At 46.0% G+C, this 22,631-nt stretch overlaps 1 protein-coding gene across 5 annotated transcripts in view; it reads left to right on the plus strand.

Moving 5' to 3' along the window:
* GON4L (gon-4 like) overlaps nt 1-22,631 on the plus strand; it is a 2,357,623-nt gene that overhangs the window by 383,432 nt on the left and 1,951,560 nt on the right. For all 5 annotated transcript variants that reach the window (XM_069649947.1, XM_069649953.1, XM_069649967.1 and 2 more), the window contains one exon: nt 11,473-11,675. In XM_069649947.1, the coding sequence (XP_069506048.1) occupies nt 11,473-11,675 (203 nt within the window). The remainder of the gene's footprint in view (nt 1-11,472; nt 11,676-22,631) is intronic.

The following is a 22,631-nucleotide window of genomic DNA, read 5'->3' on the forward strand; positions in this document are numbered from 1 at the left end:
ACGGCGTGTCGGGATGGGAATGACTCCGCCAAAGATGCCCGCAGAACAGAAGAAGCGATGAATGATGGGCAGAAGCGCCGCAAGGTAAGGCTGTTCCTAAAGGTGTTCTTGTTCTTGCAGGAGCTGAGGCAGAGGAAAGATGCAGGCCTACTGCAGACCGATCCGAACACGGTGAGTGTCGTGCTGCAGGTGCAGAAAACACAAAGCATGTTTCTCAGCTTGGGCGTGGCTTAAATAGTCTCTGGGTATCCCAGGTGTCTCTGGGCTGAACCACACCCAAAAGACTAGACTGCACATGCAGTTCTGGGAACCGAAATATGTGGGGGCATCCATCTTTTCCCCATCAATGCACTACAAGTCCAATCCCCAATGTTATTCTATGTGAGTGAGTCTGGTGCCACAAGCGCCAAGTCTGACTCCAAGTGGGTCTTTGGAGGGATGGAGAGGCCCTTGAGGGCCATGTAGGTGATCGTGGCCTGGCTCCAGCCTGACATCTTGGAGGGCTGCGGACATGAGGGGCAGGAATCATGACACACCATCGCAGACTCGCTCAGCAGGCAACTGCACTCCTGCCATGATTGGGAACTTTGTCAGGATCAGGTGGAGCTCATGTTCGTCGAATGGGGCAGACCCCAGATCGATCTGTTTGCCATGGTGTAAAACTCCAAATGCCAGAAGTTTGCCAGCAAATTCCATCAACCCCTGTTCCCTCTCCTGCTACGTGTCCTCCACACACTCCAGTGTTGATGCAGGATGATACTCATTGCCACGGCGTGGCCAAGACAGATTTGTTATCCGGATCTTCTCAGCCTATCAGCATAGCCTCCAGTCAAGTTGCCAGTGGTCCTGGATCTGCTTACCAGAGAAGAAGGTGCAATCCTTTATGACCCAGGATCAATGAACCTGAAGGCTTGGCTCCTGCAGCTTTAGCGTTAGGTTATTAGTTGCCAGCGGACTGCAGGGACGTCCTCGCCAGGGCGTCGTTGACTACGGCCATAAGTGGATGTGTTTTGCTACATGATGCCGGTTGCAGAAGATTACCCCTCTGAGGTTCTCGTCTCCATAGATCCTTCCATACTTACTGTTCTTGGCAAAGCTGGACTAGCTCATGCATCCATCAAGGTACATTTGGCAGTCATCTCGCGCTACACCAGATCCCCAGGGAGACACTCTGTATCCCACAGACTCGTCAAGGAGTTTCTCAAAGGACTTTTCCAATCCTTCTTGCTGGTGAAGGCTTTAGCCCAGGCGTTGGAATTCATTGTGGTTCTGATGAGGGTCATGTGGGGCGGGGCTTTCGAGCCTATGCATCAGGCCCCACTCAAGTTTCTCTTGGGGCAGACTGCTTTCCTTGTGGCCATCGCCTCTGCCAGACGTGTGGGTGCGATCCATGCCCTATCCTGCAAGCAACCGTGCCTGCCTTTCCACGAATTAAGGGTGGTACTGCGTACACACAGTTCTTTCATGCCGAAGGTTCAGTTGGAATTCCACCTCACCGAGCCTTTGCTGTTGCAAGTTTACTTCCCGAAACCTTCATTGCTGGTGGAAAGGTCCTTGCACTTGCTGGACGTTGCTCTTGCCCTGAAGTTCTACGTGACGAGCAAGAAGAGCTTTCGGAAGACTACTCAGTTGTTTGTGAACTTTGGTCCTGTGAACCATGGAAAGCCCTTGTCCAAGGCTTCCATTTCAAGGTGTTTCTCCGGCTGCATCATGCGCTGTCATCGGTTGGCGAACCAACTACTGCCAGGCTGTCTGAGAGCCCAATCCACCAGAACGATCACTGCAACAACGGCTTTCCTTTCTAGTATGCCCCTGCTGGACCGCTGCAGGGCTGCTGCATGGAGGTCTACGCACACCTTCACAAAGTTCGACTGCATCGGCAGGGATTCCAGGGAGGAGTCCAGAGTTGGTCAAGCAGTGCTATGCAACCTGTTCACTTGATGTGATTCTGTTCCAGGTGTAAGTGTTGATTACTTCTGTTGAGCCCTGCCACCTCCCGTGGTTGTGTGATGTACCGCTGTGTATTCGTTATTCATGAGCATGTGAATCCATGCCAGACCCCATGCTGGGGAAGGTTTAAGTTACCTACCTGTTGCTATTGTTCTTCAGCATGTGTCTGGCATGGATTCACATGCAAAACCTCCCTCCGGCCTCTCTGCAGCTCTTCTTGGTCATACTGCCACTTTATGTGCTAACCAAATCTGAAGATGGTTGCCCAAGGCGGGTCTTAGGGGGAGAACTGTCATTGGATGGGGGCAGTATGACCCAAAGGATGGTGATTGGTTTAGAGGAGAAATAGTCTTAAAGTGAACCGATGATTCCCAGCTAGATGGGGAATATTCAGGAGTATGTTAATCCGTGCTGGAGAACAATAGTTATAGGTAAGTAACTTCAACTTTACTCACAGAGTAACCAACGTACTCCTAGTCCTTAGTTCTCTTTTTCCCATACGCACAGGCACCAGAAGTTGGTCAGTATCCCCTAATGTTAATGTGCCTGTATGTATAATTTTGTAAGTCTGATTATACCACTGTTTAGGTTTCTGTCTGATGTCGGGTAAAAGCAACCGCTCCATCCTATTCCATGGTACATGTACATATTGAGTCGGATGATCTGGGCTAAACCCCGGAACTTCCCTCCTAGGGTCCTGATGATTGAAGACTGGGCTTTTGCGTGCCACTCCCCTCCCTGAAGCCGCCAGCATCAACGAGGAGGTCCCTAGAGACCTGCCTGATCAGGTCTTCGAGGCCTGCCTGACCTCTCTATGCCAGGCGCAGCGCGGCGCCAAAACGAGGCTGAGACCGCCTCCTTCTACGTTCGAGCATCCGCCGGCAGGCGGATACGCCGGCCCTCACGAAGGCCACACTAAGGCCTGTTGGGTGCCTGTTTGGAGCCATAGGAGCCAGGGGCCAGGAACTCTGCCCCTACCGCTCCAGGTAAGCTAACGCTGCCACCTGACACCTGTTTCTGTGCCTGTTTATGCCTAAATCTGCCGTCTGCAATACCCTATGCCCACCTTATGCTAGGTAACTTTTGGCCTTCACTACTGCATTACTGCCAGCTACCATTGTCTCCAGCATCATGTGTGTCTGTGACACCCCAGGAAACCCCAGGAAATAGTAACCAAATGCATAACCCGTGTGCAGGACTGTTAGGTAATACCCCACTGCATTATTGCCAATTGTGTCATTTGAATCTAGGTGATACCCCACTGCATTATTGCCAAATTGTGTCATTTGAATCTAGGTGATACCCCACTGCATTATTGCCAAATTGTGTCATTTGAATCTAGGTGATACCCCACTGCATCATTGCCTATTGTGTCATTTGAACCTAGGTGATACCCCACTGCATTATTGCCAATTGTGTTATTTGAATCTAGGTGATACCCCACCGTATATTCGCTGGCTACCACTATTCCTGCACATGCTCTGATTACATAGCCACCCATGTCCTCCCAGAGACTACTGAGCTCCTACCGCAACCCAAAGTTCACCCCCTGACCACAAACTGAATCTAGGCATTACTACCCTATCTGCATATTGCACCTTTACTGCCTTTTCCTGAATTGAATGACACGTATTTGTATTGCTTCTCGCCCCTGCCCACCCCATCTCCCAAATAGCACCTACATTGCTACTCCCACCCCCACACAACGCCAGCGCAGTACTGTAGAAAATGCTAACCATTTTACTCATCTTCTGTGCAATGGCCACGCCCGCATCCCCAGACACTCCCATCCAGGAGACTGACTCAGGAGCCCCCCCTCCCCAGCCAGGCTCCAATCTCACCTACAACTCCTACACAACTAGGTACTATCCTGACCCTTCCTACCCAAGATATTATTGCAAGTCAGGACCCAAAACCCTTGCCTCCCACCCCTGCCCTACCACCGAAAGAAACAACAAACTTCGCGCCAGACTCTCTAAACTTTGAGCCGCCCCGAAGATCCCTGTCTGACTCCAAATGCGAAGCCAAAAGGTCCACCAAAGGCACCACTATGCCCACAACCAAGTCCAAACTTATCACTCATACAAACATCTCGGTAAAAACAGATGTACACTCCTACAAAGGAGCTCTCCTCAATACCAGATCATTGGTCGCACATGCCCTCGATATAGCAGACCTAATTATCAAAGATAAATTAGACTTTATTGCCCTAACCGAAACGTGGCTCCACAATGCAGCAGGCCCATCTCTAATGCTGGCCATCCCAGACGGCTACACTATATCTAGGCAGGACCGGGTAGGTAACCGGGGCGGTGGCATCGCCATCATATCCAAAGCAAGTTTAGCTCTCAGACTAGCCCCGACCCAAACTCTGCAGTCGTGTGAATCCCTCACTATCCACCTGATCTACAGACCACCAGGTCCACTTGGAACATTCGAGGAAGATCTACACAACCTAATCTCTAACAATGCGAAAACCACCTCACAACTACTGCTACTAGGGGACCTCAACCTAGGGTTCAACGACCCAGCAGATTTACATGCATCTACCATAGCCAATACGATATCTTCACTCGGACTCTCTCAAAAAGTCAACCTACCCACCCACCTGAAGGGTAGAACCCTAGACTGGGTTGCTGATGCTAATTGCTCAGCGGTCATCACCGCCGCCACCACACCACTACCCTGGACCGACCACTCGTTGGTCTCTTTTAACCTACTGACCTCTAGATCAACTACCACAACCGTGTCACTGGCACCACCCTGCCTCACAAGAAACAAGAAAAATATCTCAATAGAAAAAATCATCCCAGCTATCCTTCCAACCTTAAACGCATTACCAGACAATCTAGATCCCAACACACTAGTTCACGAATATAATAAAATCATGTTATCTACCATGGACAAAATTGCCCCACTCAAACTTCGCACCAGCAAGCCAAAAACCCATTTAAACAAATGGTATACACCCGAACTCAAAGCCCTCCGCCTAAAAAAGTGAAAATGTGAAGCTGATTGGAAACTATGCCCCTCCAGTGAAAAGAAAGCCATCCTTGACACGATTTCTCGTCATTACAAAGCTGAAATCTGCTTAGCCAAACGGAATTCCTATAACATCCGCATTGCCAACTCCAATTCAAGTATGAAGGAGCTCTTTTCCATACTGAAGGAACTTGAGTCACCCATTGCTACACCCGACACCTGCACTAAGAACCAGACCTGGTGCACAGACATCCAACAAGCACTAGCAAATAAAATAAACACCCTACAAAACAAAATTCAACTAAAAAAAGACTCCCTTAACCTCACTAACCCTCCCATATCTCCGCCCATTGCCTCACCAAGTACACACATCAACTCATTCACCTTCTCTAAAACCACCACCCTGGAGGTTGAGAAAATCATCCTTTCCCTTAAACCATCAAACTGTAAAGGCGATATCTGCCCCGCACACATAATAAAGGACGCAGCCAGAGACCTGTCGCCCTTTATCTCTAAACTCATAAACGCCTCTTTCTCCTCAGGCAGCATCCCCGCCAACTTAAAAAAATCTTGGGTGCTCCCCTCCTCAAAAAACAGACGCTTGATCCCCTCATCCCCACTAACTACCGACCCATCACCACGGTACCCTTCCTACTGAAAATCTTGGACAAAGTTGCCTACGTCCAGATTCAAAAATACCTAGAACTGCACAAGCTACTAGGCTCCAGACAATCAGGTTTCCGCCCACTTCACGGCACGGAAACAGCCCATATCGATCTGAAAACCCAAATTGATGATCTTAGGGACAAGGGCAAGACAGCACTCCTCCTCTTACTCGACCTCTCCGCGGCTTTCGACCTCGTCGACCACAAGGTCCTCTGCAAACACCTTGACTCAGCTGCTCACTTCTCCCCAGAAGCTATCAAATGGATTGAATCCTTTCTGAGCGAGAGAACCATGAGAGTCTTCTCCCCTTCAGCAGCAGCAGACCCCTCTCCTATTACTTGTGGAGTCCCGCAGGGCTCATGCGTCTCCCCCACACTATATAACATCTTCACCAAACCCCTGTTCGACGATCTGGACCATCTGGGTGTCACCTACACTAACTATGCTGATGACACTCAGATTCTCCTCCCACTTTCAGGGGATCACAGTAAGGACAGAGAGTTGGTGAATAGGGTATATCTCATCATTCAGGCATGGATGGCATCGCATGGCCTATGCCTGAATGATGACAAGACAGAGCTCATTATCTTAGGTTCCCCCGCTAATATCAACAAACTAGGCCTTGAATATGCCGAATTCAACATAGATGGCAATCTCATTAGAGTATCCAGGGAAGTAAAAACCCTCGGCTTTTATCTAGATGCCACTATGTCATTCACTAAACAGGTCAACTCACTAGCATCTACCACTGCGTACACCTGCAAATTAATAAGGGCAGGCAGACCATTCCTATCCAATGACAGCTGCTTGATCCTGGCAAGAGCACTCATACTATCTAGGCTCAATTATTGTAATGCCCTCTATAGTGGCGCTAACAAAGCCATTATCCACAGGCTTCAAATCCTACAAAACAATGCCTTGAGAGCTGCCCTCGGCATTAATAAGAGAGTTCATATCTCTACCACCAGACGCCAACAGAAATGGCTCTCCACAGACAACAAAATCAAACTAAAGTTGGCCTCCCTAACCCATAAAGCCCTCAACAATGCCGCCCCCAGCTACCTGATGGACAAGGTAAAGAGAAAGTCCTCCATCCGACAAACAAGAACTATCAATTCCAACCGCCTGATAATTCCCAGATTCAAACTCTCCACCATTGGTGGGAACAGTTTCCCGGTGAAAGCTGCCATGCTCTGGAATTCGCTCCCACACAACCTAAGAGCTGACCAACCATACTTACACTTTAGAAGACACCTCATCAGTCACCTTAACTCCAAAAACCCTTGTATGTAGCTGCACTTTCTATACCTAGGCATAGATAGTGATACCTTGTTCGCGACCTCGCCCTCGCCTCTAACAGCCCTTACAGCACACATCTGTACACTTACCTCCTGTATAGATATTGACCTTTTATGTCTGAAGATTTGTATACATTTCCATACCTCCTATTCCTGTAATCCTGAATATTTTTTCTCAGGAGTACCCGCCTCTAACAGCCCTGTACATATTTGTATATTTGTATATTTACCCCTGCATAGATATTGACTTTGTATGTATGAAGATTTGTACATTTCTTATTCTGTAATTCTGATTATCTCTATCACTACCTCAATGTGTATATTTCTGCAACATTGTAGCTTCGAATTATCTTCTGCCTGCGCCCTGTTGCCCCTGGGTAAGGTGCGCCATACAAATAAATAAACAAACAAACAAGTAAGATTCAAACCCCCTGTTCAAAACCCAACTCATTTAAGTTCAAGCTCTTGCAGTCTATATCCTCATACTGGTCAAGCAAAGGCCACTTCTCAAGAGACCCCTTCTGACTGCCAATATGTTTATTTTTTATTTTGATCAAACACTAGTCCAGATAACTCATGCACAATGATATCATTTGCCCATGACTTTAGAGGCAAAGGCTGGGAGTTTCTGGAAGTACGGAATCCTGAGTAGAGGGTCCCTTTTCACTTTCGCCAATTGTCTATTATCCATATTATTTGGAAGCGGACATGGTTATTTAGTCAAATGTTCCAACGAGGGTTCTGGTTCTGAATACTATGAGGGTGCAGAAGCCTCAGTCTGAGGCCTATGGACAACATACGCCTTTTTTTTCTTGCATGAGTATTTCTCAGTCATCCTGTTCTCAGTCCTCTTTACTTCAGTTGTTCATATACCCTCGCCTTATCTTTTTGTTATATAGTGTCTCGCCTGTGTCGTGATCTGATTATGGAAAGGAAGGAGATGTGTTGTATAGTGCTTGTCCCTGTATGTAAGAGCTGGTGATGTCATGTGGAATATTGTTGTGTGAAGGTGAGAATGTTTATATGAGGGTTCCACATCCAGGCAGTTATTGCTCCCCTGCCTGGGTGATGGGGGCCAGTGTTTTACTTGTCCTTATATCTTTTAGTAACTTATTGTAACTGTGACTTAAGAACTGTAAATAAATCACTTAAGTAATCTTGAGAAGTCTGGAGGTCACTTTGCAACACTTGTTGTGGCTCTGGCTTTCTTTCTTTTAGCTGTGCTGCCCTTATTGATTTATGCCTAGCGTAGTCTTCCCATTTATTGTATGCTTCCCACCGAAGTGATCTCATTTCCATTGGTCCCTTTGCTGACGACCTTTCCATGAGGAAACCTCATTTTTCTAAGTCAAAAGTCCCATGCTCCGTATTTTGTAAATTGGGTTTGTCAGCAGTATATCATTGCCATTCCTTCAAAAATATTGCCCCAGTCCTTTTTTTTACCATTAATTCCCATCCAGGGGAGCGTTCTGGGAGAGTCAGAACATTTTGTTCAAGTTTAAGTGTTTTCTACACCCACAACATTTGGAAGTTGCATTCCCCATATTTCATAAGCTTGTGATCACAAGGTCGCAATAGTTCACTTAAAACAGTGGTCCCCAACTGTTGCAATACTAAAGAAAAATATATCATGCATTCATACCATTTTTTTCAATCGGCAACAATCTCACCGGTTATTCTGTAGTACTCCCTTCCATTCACTCAGTCCAGTTTATGCCGGTGTGTCAAAAGCAAAATGCTGTTCCAGGCGGCGACCTTGCCTGGGATAAATAGTCCGGAAATCTAGGGCGATGAGACTTGGACCATGGCTGCAGGAAAACAGTCCACATCGTACAGTGCGCTCCATGGTCATTCGTCATCGATCACCTTTTCTTAACCGCGGTACACAGTCCGTCTGGATTTAGCACTGAGATCCCATCTGCAGACCGCCATTTGTAAAAAGGTGCAAATTGGAGTAAAGCTCTGAGCCCCTCCTAAAGGTTCTCCCACCTGGAATAGAAACCAAGAATGAGACACCTTCCCAGAATAACGGTCATATAGTTAAATGTATTTCGCATCAACAAAGCACCCGAGCGGAGAGAGGTGATATATGCTTCACTAGTGCCCTCGGACTTAAAATCTTTTGCTCCTTAAATATTCAGCTGTGTTGGCATCACACATAAATAACACAGGGTCCTTGAACGATAAATCACTGGCAGGTTTAAGAGAAAGCTTGGTGAGTAATCGTACTGAAGAACAGAAAGACATGCAGGGGGAAGCTCAACATGTGTTCCTTTCGATCCTTAGACTGAGGTTGGAGGGAGGGCCACCACCTGCTGGTATTTGCTATTTTAACTGCAAGCTATTTCCTAGCTTGAGAGTAGTGCCTGCAACTTAACACACACGCACACACGGGTAGCTTCGGATGCTGTTTGTAGACCACAGCATAACTGTTGTGTAACATTTTAACAGGAAAGAGAAATGGTGTACATTTAATGTATTTTTCCACATTGCCTTTTTAATTGCGAGCTCTGCAGTAATTCTTGAAAGGATTTTAGGCCATTGTTTATCAGAACATCCGCAATAACCTTAATGCCTTAAGTAAATGTCAGTTTCTCCAGTTCGGACATATCGTGATTGTGCCACAGCGGGCCTGCAGCATCACTACTGCTCCCCCCGCCCCCTCAACCCCATTTCCCACCTGGCCTTATCCCATACCCTCACCACCTGGTGAGATGGGAGGTAACTCCGCACCTGCCATTACTGTGGACCATACCTGCCTGCTCCAACCCCATATGTGGACTAGTTCTTTCCTTTAAACCACCCATTCTCCACCACCAGCTGTGAGGCCCAATAGTATGTCCTTATGTCCAGAAGGCCGATCCTTCCATCCCACAGCGAGCCCATTAGGGAGCGGAGTACAATTCTCGGCTGGGAATCCTGCCATAACCACTTCTATAAGGCTGATTTTAATAATTTGGAACTCACTATCTGGGATCCCATCCAAGGTTTCGTGTAGCATGTACAAAAATATGGGTAGCGTCATCTTAAACATTGCGGCTTGTCCCAATATAGACAGCCGCAGGGCAGACTAGTTTCATATGTCTGCTACAAACCTCGTAGTGACGGGCCTGAAGTTGCGCTCAAGGCAGGTGGTGGGAACTGGACCTACTTGGATACCCGGATATTTAAACAAGTCCACCGTTATGCTAAAGGTGCTGCCCACCAGTATTGCTGCCTGGCCGCCCCTCACCGCGCGCAGGACAGACTTAAACCAGTTGACCGAGAGATCGCTGTGTTGTCTGTAGGTCTCCAGTATACCAACTATTCTTGGTATTGACCTCTGCGGTTCCCCTGCATATACTAGCAGGTCGTCCGCATAAAACGACACTCGCTCTTCACGTCCTGATGGCAATACAAAACCTGTAATGAGAAGGTCCCCTCTGAGCCATAATGCCAGAGGTTCCATGGCCAGAAAAAACGAGGCCGGAGAGATTGGGGCATCCCTGATGTGTACCTCTCCACAGTGGGAAGTAGCTGGACGTTACTCTGTTAACCCTGATGGCGGCCCCAGGGACGCACATACAGTAGCTGGACCCAGACCATAAAGTTCACTTCAAACCCCATACGTCACATAGTTCCCCATACAAAGCCCCAATAGTCAGTCTAATACCTTTGCAAGGTCGATGGCCACAAGTGCCAGCGAGCCTGAGACGTCAACCAGATCCAAGGCAGAATGAAGTCGGTGGATGTTAATGTGTGTCGCCCTATTTGGTAGAAACCCATTCTGGTCCGGGTGAATCGGCGCTGCTGGGACCGCCAGCAATCTCGTGGCCAGGATTTTTGCCAATATTTTGGATTCCATGTTGAGGGATATGGGCCTGTATATGAGGCACATTCCTTTTGTGCTTCATCCTTCTTGGGGATGATCACGACGGTAGCCTGGTGCAATTCTATCGGCAGCATGCCCTGCCGCAAACTATATCGAAACAGCTCCATTATGGGTCCCGCAATCTCCTCCCGAAGAGGCTTCTACAATTCTGCTGTGAACCCATTGGGTCCCGGTGTCCTTCCAGAGTGGAGCCCCACCATGGCAGTCTTAACTTCCTCCTGCGTAATCTCTCGAGGTCCTCTGTTCTGGGACCACTTGTGTGCACTCTTGACTTGGGCACTAGATATGTTTATGTACTATTAACTATCTACCTTTCCAATTTGGTTTTTGCCACTTTTCTTCCCACGATGTACCAGTGCTGCGATACCTCCAAGTCTGGGCGCTGACAATAGATGAAATAAATATGTATATTTTAGCATTACATGGAATCAAAATGTGCTTATAGCATCTTTTTTGTCACCTATTTTAAAGGTTTTTATTTCACATCTAATTTAAACCCTACCCGGTGTTGTACGATGCAAGAGCTTAACTTGTATATTTGTGCAAAGCAAATGAGAAGTGATATCCGATGTTCCTACTGTAGACTCGTACTGTTCATAGCTTTGTACACGTGCAAGTTAAAATTCCTGTTGCCTTAAAGGGCCTGTCCTTTACGACCTCCTGTCATTTCACATTCTCCTTTCTTATTCTCTTCTCTTCCTACAGAGGAAGACGAGAAGGAAAGCAGCCTGGATAAGAGGAAGAGGAGGAGGAAGAGGCCTGCAGGAAAACGAAAGCGTGACAGCAATTGGGAGGGTCCAGCTGCTGTAACTTGTGACATTGAACTGGATGATGCGATTGAGCATGCTTTGGAAGATCGTGCCAAGTTGCACAACCTGACTGCCACCAACGTCCGAAACATTCTGCATGTGAGTGTAGCTCCTGTCTCTGGTCTTTATTCCACAGATTGTAGTATAAAGAGTCTTATTGCTTTGAAACGATTGAAATGGCACTAACATATCCTCACTTCTGGTGATCGACTGCCATGGTCATGTCCTCACTGATTGTACTTAAAGCTGCTTCCCTGATGGTGAGGTGGGAGAGGGTCCCACTCTCCCACTTCCAAATTATTGCCCTGGCAAATGCAGAGTGAAACTGGGCATTGGACCGGTCATTACAGTTTGTGGGTGGGATGGGTATGTGCATTTGTTTCATTTGGTCTGCCCTTAGATGATCTCAAAGCAATCCATTTGGCTGAGAATATTTGATTTTTTTACTACCATGAGTAACTTGATTTCTATACTTTGTGAGTGAGGAATAGTGGTAGAATTGTGAATAGGGATGTGGACAGGGTTGGGCACGAACTCCAGAGGTCTCAATATACCGGTGAAGCAGATTATTGATCCCAATCCTGACAGTTTTAATGGCCAATGAAATAACCTAGTTTGGTGATAGCATCTGCTATTATTTAAGCACTCAGACCACTATGATTGTGGCTCTTGTTGCATACCCTGTGCATTCCACCCACCCCTACACTCGCGTGCCCCATCACTTATGGTTTTCCTCACTAATTGCCCTTTAAACAAACAACCTTATTTTCAGATGTTCATATTTAACACACCAAAAAGCGTTTATTTTTGGTAGAATGTATAATTTTCATCACATGTATGATGCCTGCATTTGTCAAACATTGAAACATAAATGTGGTAGGTTGAAAAAGTGTAACCTTTTCACATATTATCATTTTATGAGTCTTTAAATCTTGAAAGTACTTTTTGAAAACCTAAAGACCTCTTTTTCTGCCTTCTGGTATTTGTAGTCTCCCATTCATGATGGGCGGTCGGCGTAGTAATGCCACAGTTGTACGCTTTTTGCCTAACATTTTTCTATAAGGATTTATATTTTTGTGTGAGTACCTTACTATGGATTGTTTACTTTTCAAGTCCTCTTTATAAAACTATAAATATATATACCGGTCAAGCATGGGGGTGACGATGGCAAATGATGAGGGCAAGTTAGTCATGAATATTTGCCAAGGATATGGCAAGAGAGGTTGCAATCCTGCAGACGAGAGAGATTATTTTCCATGGTTGTGGCCATGTGCTGCTTTTCAAGGCACAGGTACAGGATACATGTGGGTGGAATGCAGCCACCCACTTTTTCAGAGGGTGGACGCAACCACCATGGGGGTCTTTTTGAGACAGGCAAGCTTGCCCAAGTGTTTGGCTACCAGGATTTCACCCAGGTTGTCATGTTCCTATTGCAGACGCTTACCCACAAGAGCACATAAGTATCATCAAAGCACTTGCATTGGGATTTTGTTTTCCAGGGAATATTTCACTTTAAATTGTTGGATTTAAAAGGCTCAATACAGAGATATCCCTTAAGTCCAAAGATCCAGACCCCCAAAAAGTCAACCCTGAGCACTGAAGTTTTGAGAACTATTAAGAACACTTTGCTCAAACAACTAAATCTCGAGGAAACCTAACCTCAGAACTCATGTGATATTTCATACATGTCCAATAATTGTTCTGTTCGACTGTATGTCACACAAAATATGTTGCAGGAAATATTTAGGCCGGATTTATGCTTATTCTTTCCTTAGCACATCGATTGTTTAGCACTAAGGATTTAAAGTGCAACATGGCTATATTTTGCTTTACTTTGTTTTACCTTGTATATATGTGTCACTGTAAATTGTTCACTACACACTTGTATTATATAATTTGGTTCCTTTTTACCACATACATTGTTTTTTCATTAGAGTTGGTTGCATATGGTCATTCTTCTTTCCTACAAATACAGAGACTGAAAAAATAGTGGCATATGCATGAACTGTAGAAAAGGATATAGACCACAACCACTTGCAGAGTCATGTGAAGAGCTCCCCAGCAGTCCCCTTGTCTAACATCCAGTGTTGATTCAGTACAATGCAAGGAAGGAACAAGTTTATGCCCCCATTAAACTTAGGAGGGCTATAAAGAATTGGCTAGATGGGAGAGGGGACAACTTTTCCTTGTTGGAATTTAAAAGGCGGGCACCTTTTTATACCAGCGTCATTTGTGGAACATCTTCTATCTAGGTTTATTTCTCCAGTGTTGATTCATTTTTTGAAAGGCCAATGCTCTTTTGTCTTGTGCATTTTCTTTTAAGGGGAAAGGCCAATTGAACTCAATGTGTGCATTTCATTTTAATACAAGTTCTGTGATGAATTGAGGGAATTCGTCCCTTCTCCCCAGGGGGGAGACCCCCCCCCCCAACCCCCATCCCCCACCACCCCTGTGAAGCTAGGGATGCGAGCCCACTCCTAAACACCCTCCCTAGGAGTTGCAGCAATTGGGACCTCACCGGGAGGGGTTACAGAAGCCCCCTTGCCCCCACCCATTGGGGACAATGACTCCTGTTCCTGTGGAGAACTACCTACCGCTGAGCATAGCATGGCCTAAATGGAATGACCTACAATACTAGAAAATACTAAAGATCAAGACTGAGATGAAGAAACACTCGATGGATGTCGTTATCAAGATGAACATGTGCCTTTAAAGCAACACGTCCAATCCACTGGGATAAGTACCCTGAAGTACAGAGACTCAGCAAGAGCTGATGAGAGAGAGCCATACATGGGGAGGAGTGACCCACAAGTTTCAAGTTCGCTTGACATTGCAGAAAGAAACGCTAATGCAACGGCGAATCCCAAGGGGGAGCAACCAAAAGGGTAGGAGCCTGGAGAGCCGTAGTGGCAAGACCCTGGTGCAGCTGTGGTAGACAGCCAGTCCAAAAATCCTCTCCAACACCACCAAAGAAACATTAGTGTGGTATCCAGTTCCACACCAAAAGAATATCTGGGGCAAAGAAAGCTCAGCAGAGAACGCTGATAGAGATCTGCTGACAGCACGGCGAGACCAGAAAGAGGGCTCCCAAGGACGTTCTCCACCATAATTGAAGGTAATGGAGAGAATGTGAGTCACAGGAGGACCCATGGGAATCGTTATCCAGTGCGAGTAACTCGTCTCAGAAGTGACGAGACAGAGTTAAATCAGAAGTTAATGAACTTCTAAATGCAGTAAATCAAGAGAAAATAATTCTAATCTAAGCTTCAAGAGAAAGCAACCGTGGAAAGTAACACCCTGGGAAAAGGGGTGGAGGATTGAGGCATTCAACTTTCTGTATGTAAAGCAAAGAATAATAAAAAGAAAACATTATGAATCGTAGTTCAGAGGAACTAACCAATTGAAAGGTTTGCCAAAACAAATAGGCCTGAATTAAGTGTTATCATCCAGGAGAGAAACCCTGGCAGAATAATAATCTAAAGCAAGAATATGTTGAAATCGGCAATCTAAATAAAGGGTCCTAAAAATTTGAATGGATTTGTTTTTTGTAATTTTTCAATCACAAGAGATTATTTAAGAATGGTGTATTAAATAAGAACCCTATTGACTTGTATTCGAATCATCCTCAGGAGTCTTTCTCCTTTTTATAATAAAATGTTCATAGTGGTATGGTCAGTTAGGTTAGGGGTGGACGGCAGACTTATTCTTTTTGGACTTTGACATATGACGGACGAGAACCTGAGTAAGATCGGTAGGGATCACCATTAGCACAAGGGAAATATAGGTCTTATCACTTTTAATACAAATCGGTGAACCATGGCCTCAGAGTGTCTGGCTCGCCACAGTTCATATACTGTGCATATATTCCTAGGCGCTCCCTTTTGATTTTCGATCTGGGGGGGGCAGATGTTCCCACACTGATGGAAGCGAGTGAGCCGCACCCATCTGCCTGTCGAAACGGCACCTTTTTACTGCAGCAGAAATGTGCAAACCCCTGTGCTTCACCCATCAGAACCTACTTCTTCCAACCCCTTCTATATCACTTCCCACAAACCTTATCAATCCTAACCACGGCACCACAGAGCTTTCTCATTTTAAACCCTCCGACCTCTGAACGTAGATGTCCAGAATTCTACCTTTGTTAACGTAGCCACGCTAACCTCCCTGGTCTTGAATTTTAGACACCACCTGAGTCTTTATGACCAGTGAATTTAGACACTTTAAACCTAAACACCTTGGACTGTGTCCCTTGGACCTACGCCCCTGGAGACCCGACGATACCAACGGCAACTGGAGCATATCACTACGAACCTAAGAAAACACCAGAGCCTACAAACGCATGTTTCCCGCAGCTTATAACCACATTGAGGCAATCGCCACTGAGTTAGCCAACAAACGAAGTCGACTGTTTTGTAGATGCCCAACAGCATGGCATAACCAGCATAATTAATTGGAACCAAAAGGACGTCTCAGCGAGGCCCCCTGCCCCCACCAGCAAGCCCATCACCGGAAAAGCTTGACGCACAAGCACAACACCAATAGACCTCGGACCCACAACAATCACGAAACATCCACAATTACAAAGAAGCCCTGATATAAGGACAAATGCATGGGAATGGAAACCAGACAAAAAGACAAAAGAAACCACACCCCCACCGAAAACCTACTGGAATTTACAACACCTGTAAACTGCCACCCACACTCACCAAAGGAACTAAAGATCCTGACTAAGACTGGAACAAATACCTCATACATCTCCCACTAGCTCTCCACCGACAAGCCAGCCACAGCAGAAATCAAACAGCCAGCAACCAAGGGCCCAGGGAACATTAGAGTATATACTATTAAGCTGCAGACCACAACACACCGAACCCAACAACGGAGAAACCGGTATCAGAAAGACACCTAGAAGACTGAGAGCTAGACTGGAATCCCTCACCACCCACACTCCTTACAGAACCAGAGATAGGAAAAAACACCACCAAGACAACCAAACACATATTTATGACTTGGAACAGAGGAACCCATCGTATAGCCTAATGGAACTACTCAATGAAGTGACAGATGAGATAACCACACACACACCACAATAAACTGCCGATCCCAACTTGGAGTCGAAGGAATGACCAGCGCCACTCCCTCTGAAACAGCAGAAATGCTGCTAACCATGAAAAAGCCAAACTGCACACAGTACACTGCAGCCTACAACTGCAAAGCACAAAACAGAAATGTACAACCTCATAAGCGAAGGCGGTACGGATGCTCTATTCTTCACAGTAACATGGCTCTCAGACAACTACAAAGTAATCACTCATGAAGCCATAACCAACAATTACAAACTATTGAACTCTTAAGAGAGAAACCGGAAGAGTAGGAGATGTGCTCCTCAACACTACTGTCAACAGACATAAATGACTGCGAATCACTCCTAGTCAACCTCGGCAACCAATTCAACTTGCTCTTCCTCCAGACCACCCAAAACTCACTGATGCCATAGCTAACTTTTCTACAAATCATGATAACATAATTGTTCCTGGAGGCTTCAACATATGGTTTGAAAGAGAAAAAGAAATCGCAACAAACCCCCTCAGCGCCCTACTGAAAACTCTACATCACAAACAAATAATGGACCCACTCGCAGAGCTGGACACACACACACGGACACACACACACAGACACACACACACACACGCGGACACACACACGGACACACACACACACACGGACACACACACACACACACACACACACACACACACACACACACACACACGAATTTTCTGCAGGGATGGACTTTCAACCGCCGCCCCTCCGGCACCAATCCTATGGAGCGTCCATCATATGATCCCTTTCACTGTCAAAATCCTCAGCCGCTTCATGCCCACAGACAATTGCCGGCGACAAACAAACAACTGGAAAGGACTTGACTGTGATACTTTAATACAAATAATTAGAAACTGCCAAACCAGACACCTCTCACCTAAATGAAATGACACCAGACAATTGAAGAGAACCTTCAAACCTAGATTACAGATGGGTTAGACTGACTAACTACCATACAACTCTTCAAACACATAACGCAAAAATATTGGAGCATGATGGCTCACAGAGGAACTAGGGGAACTCCAAAAAACTAACCAGAAACTAGAAAAGCGATGGAGGAAGCACTTCGACCAAATTGAATAAATTAACTATCAGCGACCAATACATTTATTCAAATCTATAGATCTGAAAGCATACTATAGCATCAGAATCCAATCTGCAACATAACCCCAAAAATAAATGTTTGTCATCAAGAAAATGTATATTTTTGTAACTTTGTGGCCCACCTAAGATCAAAAATGGAAGCAATCCAACAGCCCATCGACACATCCCACAGGACCAATGCCCCCCGCCCCCTACCCCCCATAAACCAGCACACCAACAGCCAACGCAACACTCCCATCAGTTTGGACCTATAAGCGAGGAAATGCTCAACAAACTATAAAAAGGTATCGATCCATTCCCACTGGATATCTACAAAAAGCTACTCACCCACAAAACACCAAAACTCTATCTGACTACTAATAAACCTATCACTATACACTGGAATAGTACTAAAGTCATTCAAATCAGCATACAGCACACCTTTACTAAAAGATGAGACTGGAAATACAGACTACCCTACTAACTGGAGGCCCATATCAAACCAACCGTTCCAGCGAAAATCCTGGAAACCCACGTGTGCAAGGAACTATTCAATCCTGTAGAAAGCAACGGAATACTTAACCAATTCATGGAATCGGCACTCCTCTCCGTATGGGACAACCTAAAAATGAACTTGGACAACACTCAATCGGCCCTCGTACTACTGGACATATCTGCTGCCTTCAATACGAGCAGGCCCACAATCCTAATCAAAAGACTTGAGGAATCTTGTATACAAAGCTCTGCACTAGAATGGCTGAAATCTTTCCTCACTGACAAACAGAAAGAACTCACATTCCACCGTTCATATCGAATACAATAAATATTACATGCGGTTACCACAAGGATCAAGCCCTTTCACCACTCCTCTTCCACATCTATATGACCACCCCCTAATGACACTCCTTCAAACACATGCACTGCTAGCCTACAACTATGCAGACAACACCCAACTAATCTTCAAGATAACGACCCAGACCACGCCTGCAACTAATGCCTCACTGACATAAACTCCTGGATGGCAAACAACCTCAAACAAAACACAGCCAAAACAGAAATATTAATCGCCCCCTCAAGAAAACAGTCCAACAGACATTCCTCACATGGCCCCCGACCATGCAAACCCTATTGGAGTCAACAGTGATAAACATTTTGGGAATCCTCATGGACAACGGCCACCCTTTGGAACCACAAGTCAATGCAATAGCTAACAAATGCTTCTACTTCCTCCAATTAATACGAGGGATCCTCCATTATTTCAACTTCACACATAGAATCATCTTGTTTGTTATTAAGGATAGATTACGCAAATAGTCTATAACTGGGAATGCCTCATCAAAAAACGCATCCAACATACTGCAGCAAGACTACTCCTGGCGCTCTACACCTCAGGAACCTCAGATTAGGCTCCAGATTCCCCCGCGCATCCCATCACTCATTCCCAATACCACATGTAAATCACCTTTTACTTTAAGCACCTCGACACACAGCACTAACCCATCAGGTTTCAAAAACACCTCATGTGGTCATGCCTAACATCAAAACAAGTAAATCCCACACCACTAAAGAGACTTCCATTAAGAGTGCCCTTGTTGATGCCAGGTCCCTCCGTGCTCACGTGTTGGATATCGCAGATTTCATCACAACTCAAGATTTAGATTTCCTAGCTATTACCGAGACTTGGTTACACGCAGCCTCGGGACCCTTACTCTTGCTCGCCATTCCCAGCGATTATACCATCATTGGATACTCCAATCTAAAGGTGGTGGCGTTGCCTTTATTCATAAAAGTTCCCTCGGTCTTAGTCACCCCCAATCAACAGATCCCCTCAGCAGAGCTATTGTTGGTTAAATGACCCATTTCACCTAACCAAACCACCATCTTGCATCTCATCTACAAGCCACCAGGACCTGCCACCACCTTTTGAAGATGATATTGCATCCATCCTAGCAGATAAAACTAAGACCAACTCTCAAATTATCTTATTAGGGGGACTTCAATTGGGGTTTCCAAGACCCCAATGACCTCAAAGCACTGGACATTGCCAGTACTCTAACTGATTTGGGCTTCTCCCATCGCATTTTTCAACCCACCCATAACAAGGGGAAAACCTTTGATTGGCTGCTCGATCAGAACTGCAGTATCAACCTAGAGGCAAACTCGCCCTGCGGTTGGTCTGACCATCACACGATCACCTTCAACATCAAAGCCAACGACCAATGCTCTAGACAGGACATCGTACCTTCAATTTATACAAGAAACAAAAGAGAGATAACGAGGGAGAAACTGTTCCCCCTCATCCTTCCTATATTAAACAATGCCTCACTGTCATGCAGAGACCCTACCGTCCTAGTGGATACTTTCAATAATACCATGCTCAAAGCGATGAACTCCATTGCCCCAATTAAATCAGGGAAACCTAAACCTTGTGCACACCTCAATTTGTGGTTCACGCCTCAATTGAGAGTGCTACGCAAAGAAAAGAAACTCTGAAGCCCGCTGGAAAAGTCATCCCTCTGATGCCAACAAGGATAGCCTCATTATAGCATCACTTAATGTCATGATGCATACCCCCGGGCATCCAGACCACATCCATCAGCCCCGGGAGCAGGCATCATGTCGCCTTGAGAAAACCCAGCAACCCCTGCTAGGGGCTGCCTGGGTTCAGTCCTGGCGCCTATGGCGCCAGGCTCATATGGGACATCAGTCCTGGCGCCATAGGCGCCAGGCTCATAGGTGCACACTTACCTCATGCAAACCATGCTGCAAGAAGATCTAAGCCCATGTGAGGCCTGGAAGGGACTACTTTACCTTAGGGACTATTTTGTTACTCAGGTGTGGTTGGAGAGGAATACCTACCTGGGACTACTTTGGAGGCTATTTAAACCACACCTGAAGAGCAGCACACGCTTCGTGTTATTCTGCATCCAGCAGCGTAACGCTCACCGTGCCAGCAGCAGCATCCAGCCTTCTGCCACGCACGCCTCGAACCTGGAGCATCTAGAAAGAAGGAAAGAAGCAAAGGTTAGAACAAGAGTATTACCTGATTTCTTACCTGATTCCGGATTAATCGCATCTTCAAACCAGAGGAAAGACTTTGTTTTAAACACGTCGCATTGCCAGCAGCAGCGACGCGCCATACTCACCGTTCCACGCAGCATCTCTTCGATCTGGCGCTGTCTCCATCTTCACATCGCCGAATCCCAGCACCTAAGGGGGACAAGAAACAACAAGGTGAGCAGAGAGAACAGAAGAGACAATCTCTTTAGCCGCCATATGGTTACCTGATTTTACCGCCGGAGGTATAATTCATCAGCACGCCACATCTTCTTATGCCGCACCTGTAAGATGAGGAGAAAGGCATGATTTACCGGACAGTGTTGGGTAACACAGACTTTTACCGGAGTGCTTTCAGCTGTCAATCTTCTTATTGGGTCAAAGCTGCAAGATAAGAGGAATTGGACAGGAGTGAATTCCAGACATTTTGAACTCCTACGAACTATATACTTACGGGGTCAGGATTAGTCTACAACTCTACCAATATCTTCAGGCCAGTGAAGTAACTGGTCAACGCGCCCCTGCGTGCTTCGCAGGATGGAGGGCTCATCCTTCAAGAATATAAGGTGAGATTGCTGAGAGGGAGCTTCAGAGGTGATTAGTGGGGAGGACAGTGGGAGTACTATCACCTGAATCCACAAGTGGCTAAATCCATCTCTCCAATTGTAGGAGAATATTTCTAGGGGCCAAGCAGACAAGATTAGGAGGGCAGATCCGTCAGTCATCGCTGCACTACGCATCACGTGGGTGGAGGCCGCAGCAGTCCGGGTCCGACCGACGCCCCTGTGGGAGCCAGGTGAGCGTAACACTTAACTATAAAGAGGTAATCTTCCAAGCTAAAAAAAGATGCCTAACATGCATATTCTGCAATTGGAATCCAATACCAAAGAGCTTTTTAAGATACTTAAAGAACTTGAATCTCCAACCACGCCTCCTGAGACCTGTAGGAAAGACTACATGGTGCGCTAATATCCAAAAAGCGCTGCTCGACAAAATCTCAACACTCCAATCCAAAATCAATGCCAAAAAAAGCAGCCTTCATACTGACTTGCAGCCTAATTCTCCCTTTGGAAAAACCACCCGTATCCTACACACCCATAAACCCTTCAGCTTTTCACCACTAACTATCTCCGAGGTAGAAAACCTCATCAGCAAACTTAAACCTTTCAATTGCCAGGGTCACACTTGCCCAGCTTCCATCATTAAGGAGGCTACCCATGAACTAGCTCCGTTCATCACTGTCCTAATAAACACTTAATTCAGCACAGGCATCGTCCCTGATAACCTCAAGGATGCATGGCTTATCCCCCTTCTCAAAAAACCGTCCTTGGACCTGCGTATACCCACTAATTTCAGGTCCATCAACACTGTTCCTTTTTTGCTTAAAATTCTTATTTGCAGATCCGGTACTATCTGGCATCTAAAACTCCTTGGTCTCAGACAATCTGGCTTCCGTCCTATGCATGGAACAGAAACTGCCCTCATCGATCTCAAAACTCAAATTGAGAATTTGAAAGACAACGGAAAACTGGCCCTCCTATTACTACTAGACTTATCAGCAGCTTTTGATTTGGTGAACCGTCAAATTCTCTGCCGGCATCTTATATCGACAGCCCACTTTTCAGACAAAGCCACCACCTGGATTAGATCCTTTTTGGCCAATAGATCTGAGGGTCTTCTCCCCTTCTGCATGCGCTGAACCATCTCCAGTCCTATGCGGGGTGCCTCAAGGATCCTGTGTCTCGCCTACGCTCTACAACGTGTTCACGAAACCACTCTTTGATATTCTTGACGTTCTGGGTGTCACCTACA

The sequence above is a fragment of the Ambystoma mexicanum genome, chromosome 1p (genome assembly GCF_040938575.1).
Source record: "Ambystoma mexicanum isolate Mex_15411 chromosome 1p, UKY_AmexF1_1, whole genome shotgun sequence".
NCBI classification, from domain to species: domain Eukaryota; kingdom Metazoa; phylum Chordata; class Amphibia; order Caudata; family Ambystomatidae; genus Ambystoma; species Ambystoma mexicanum.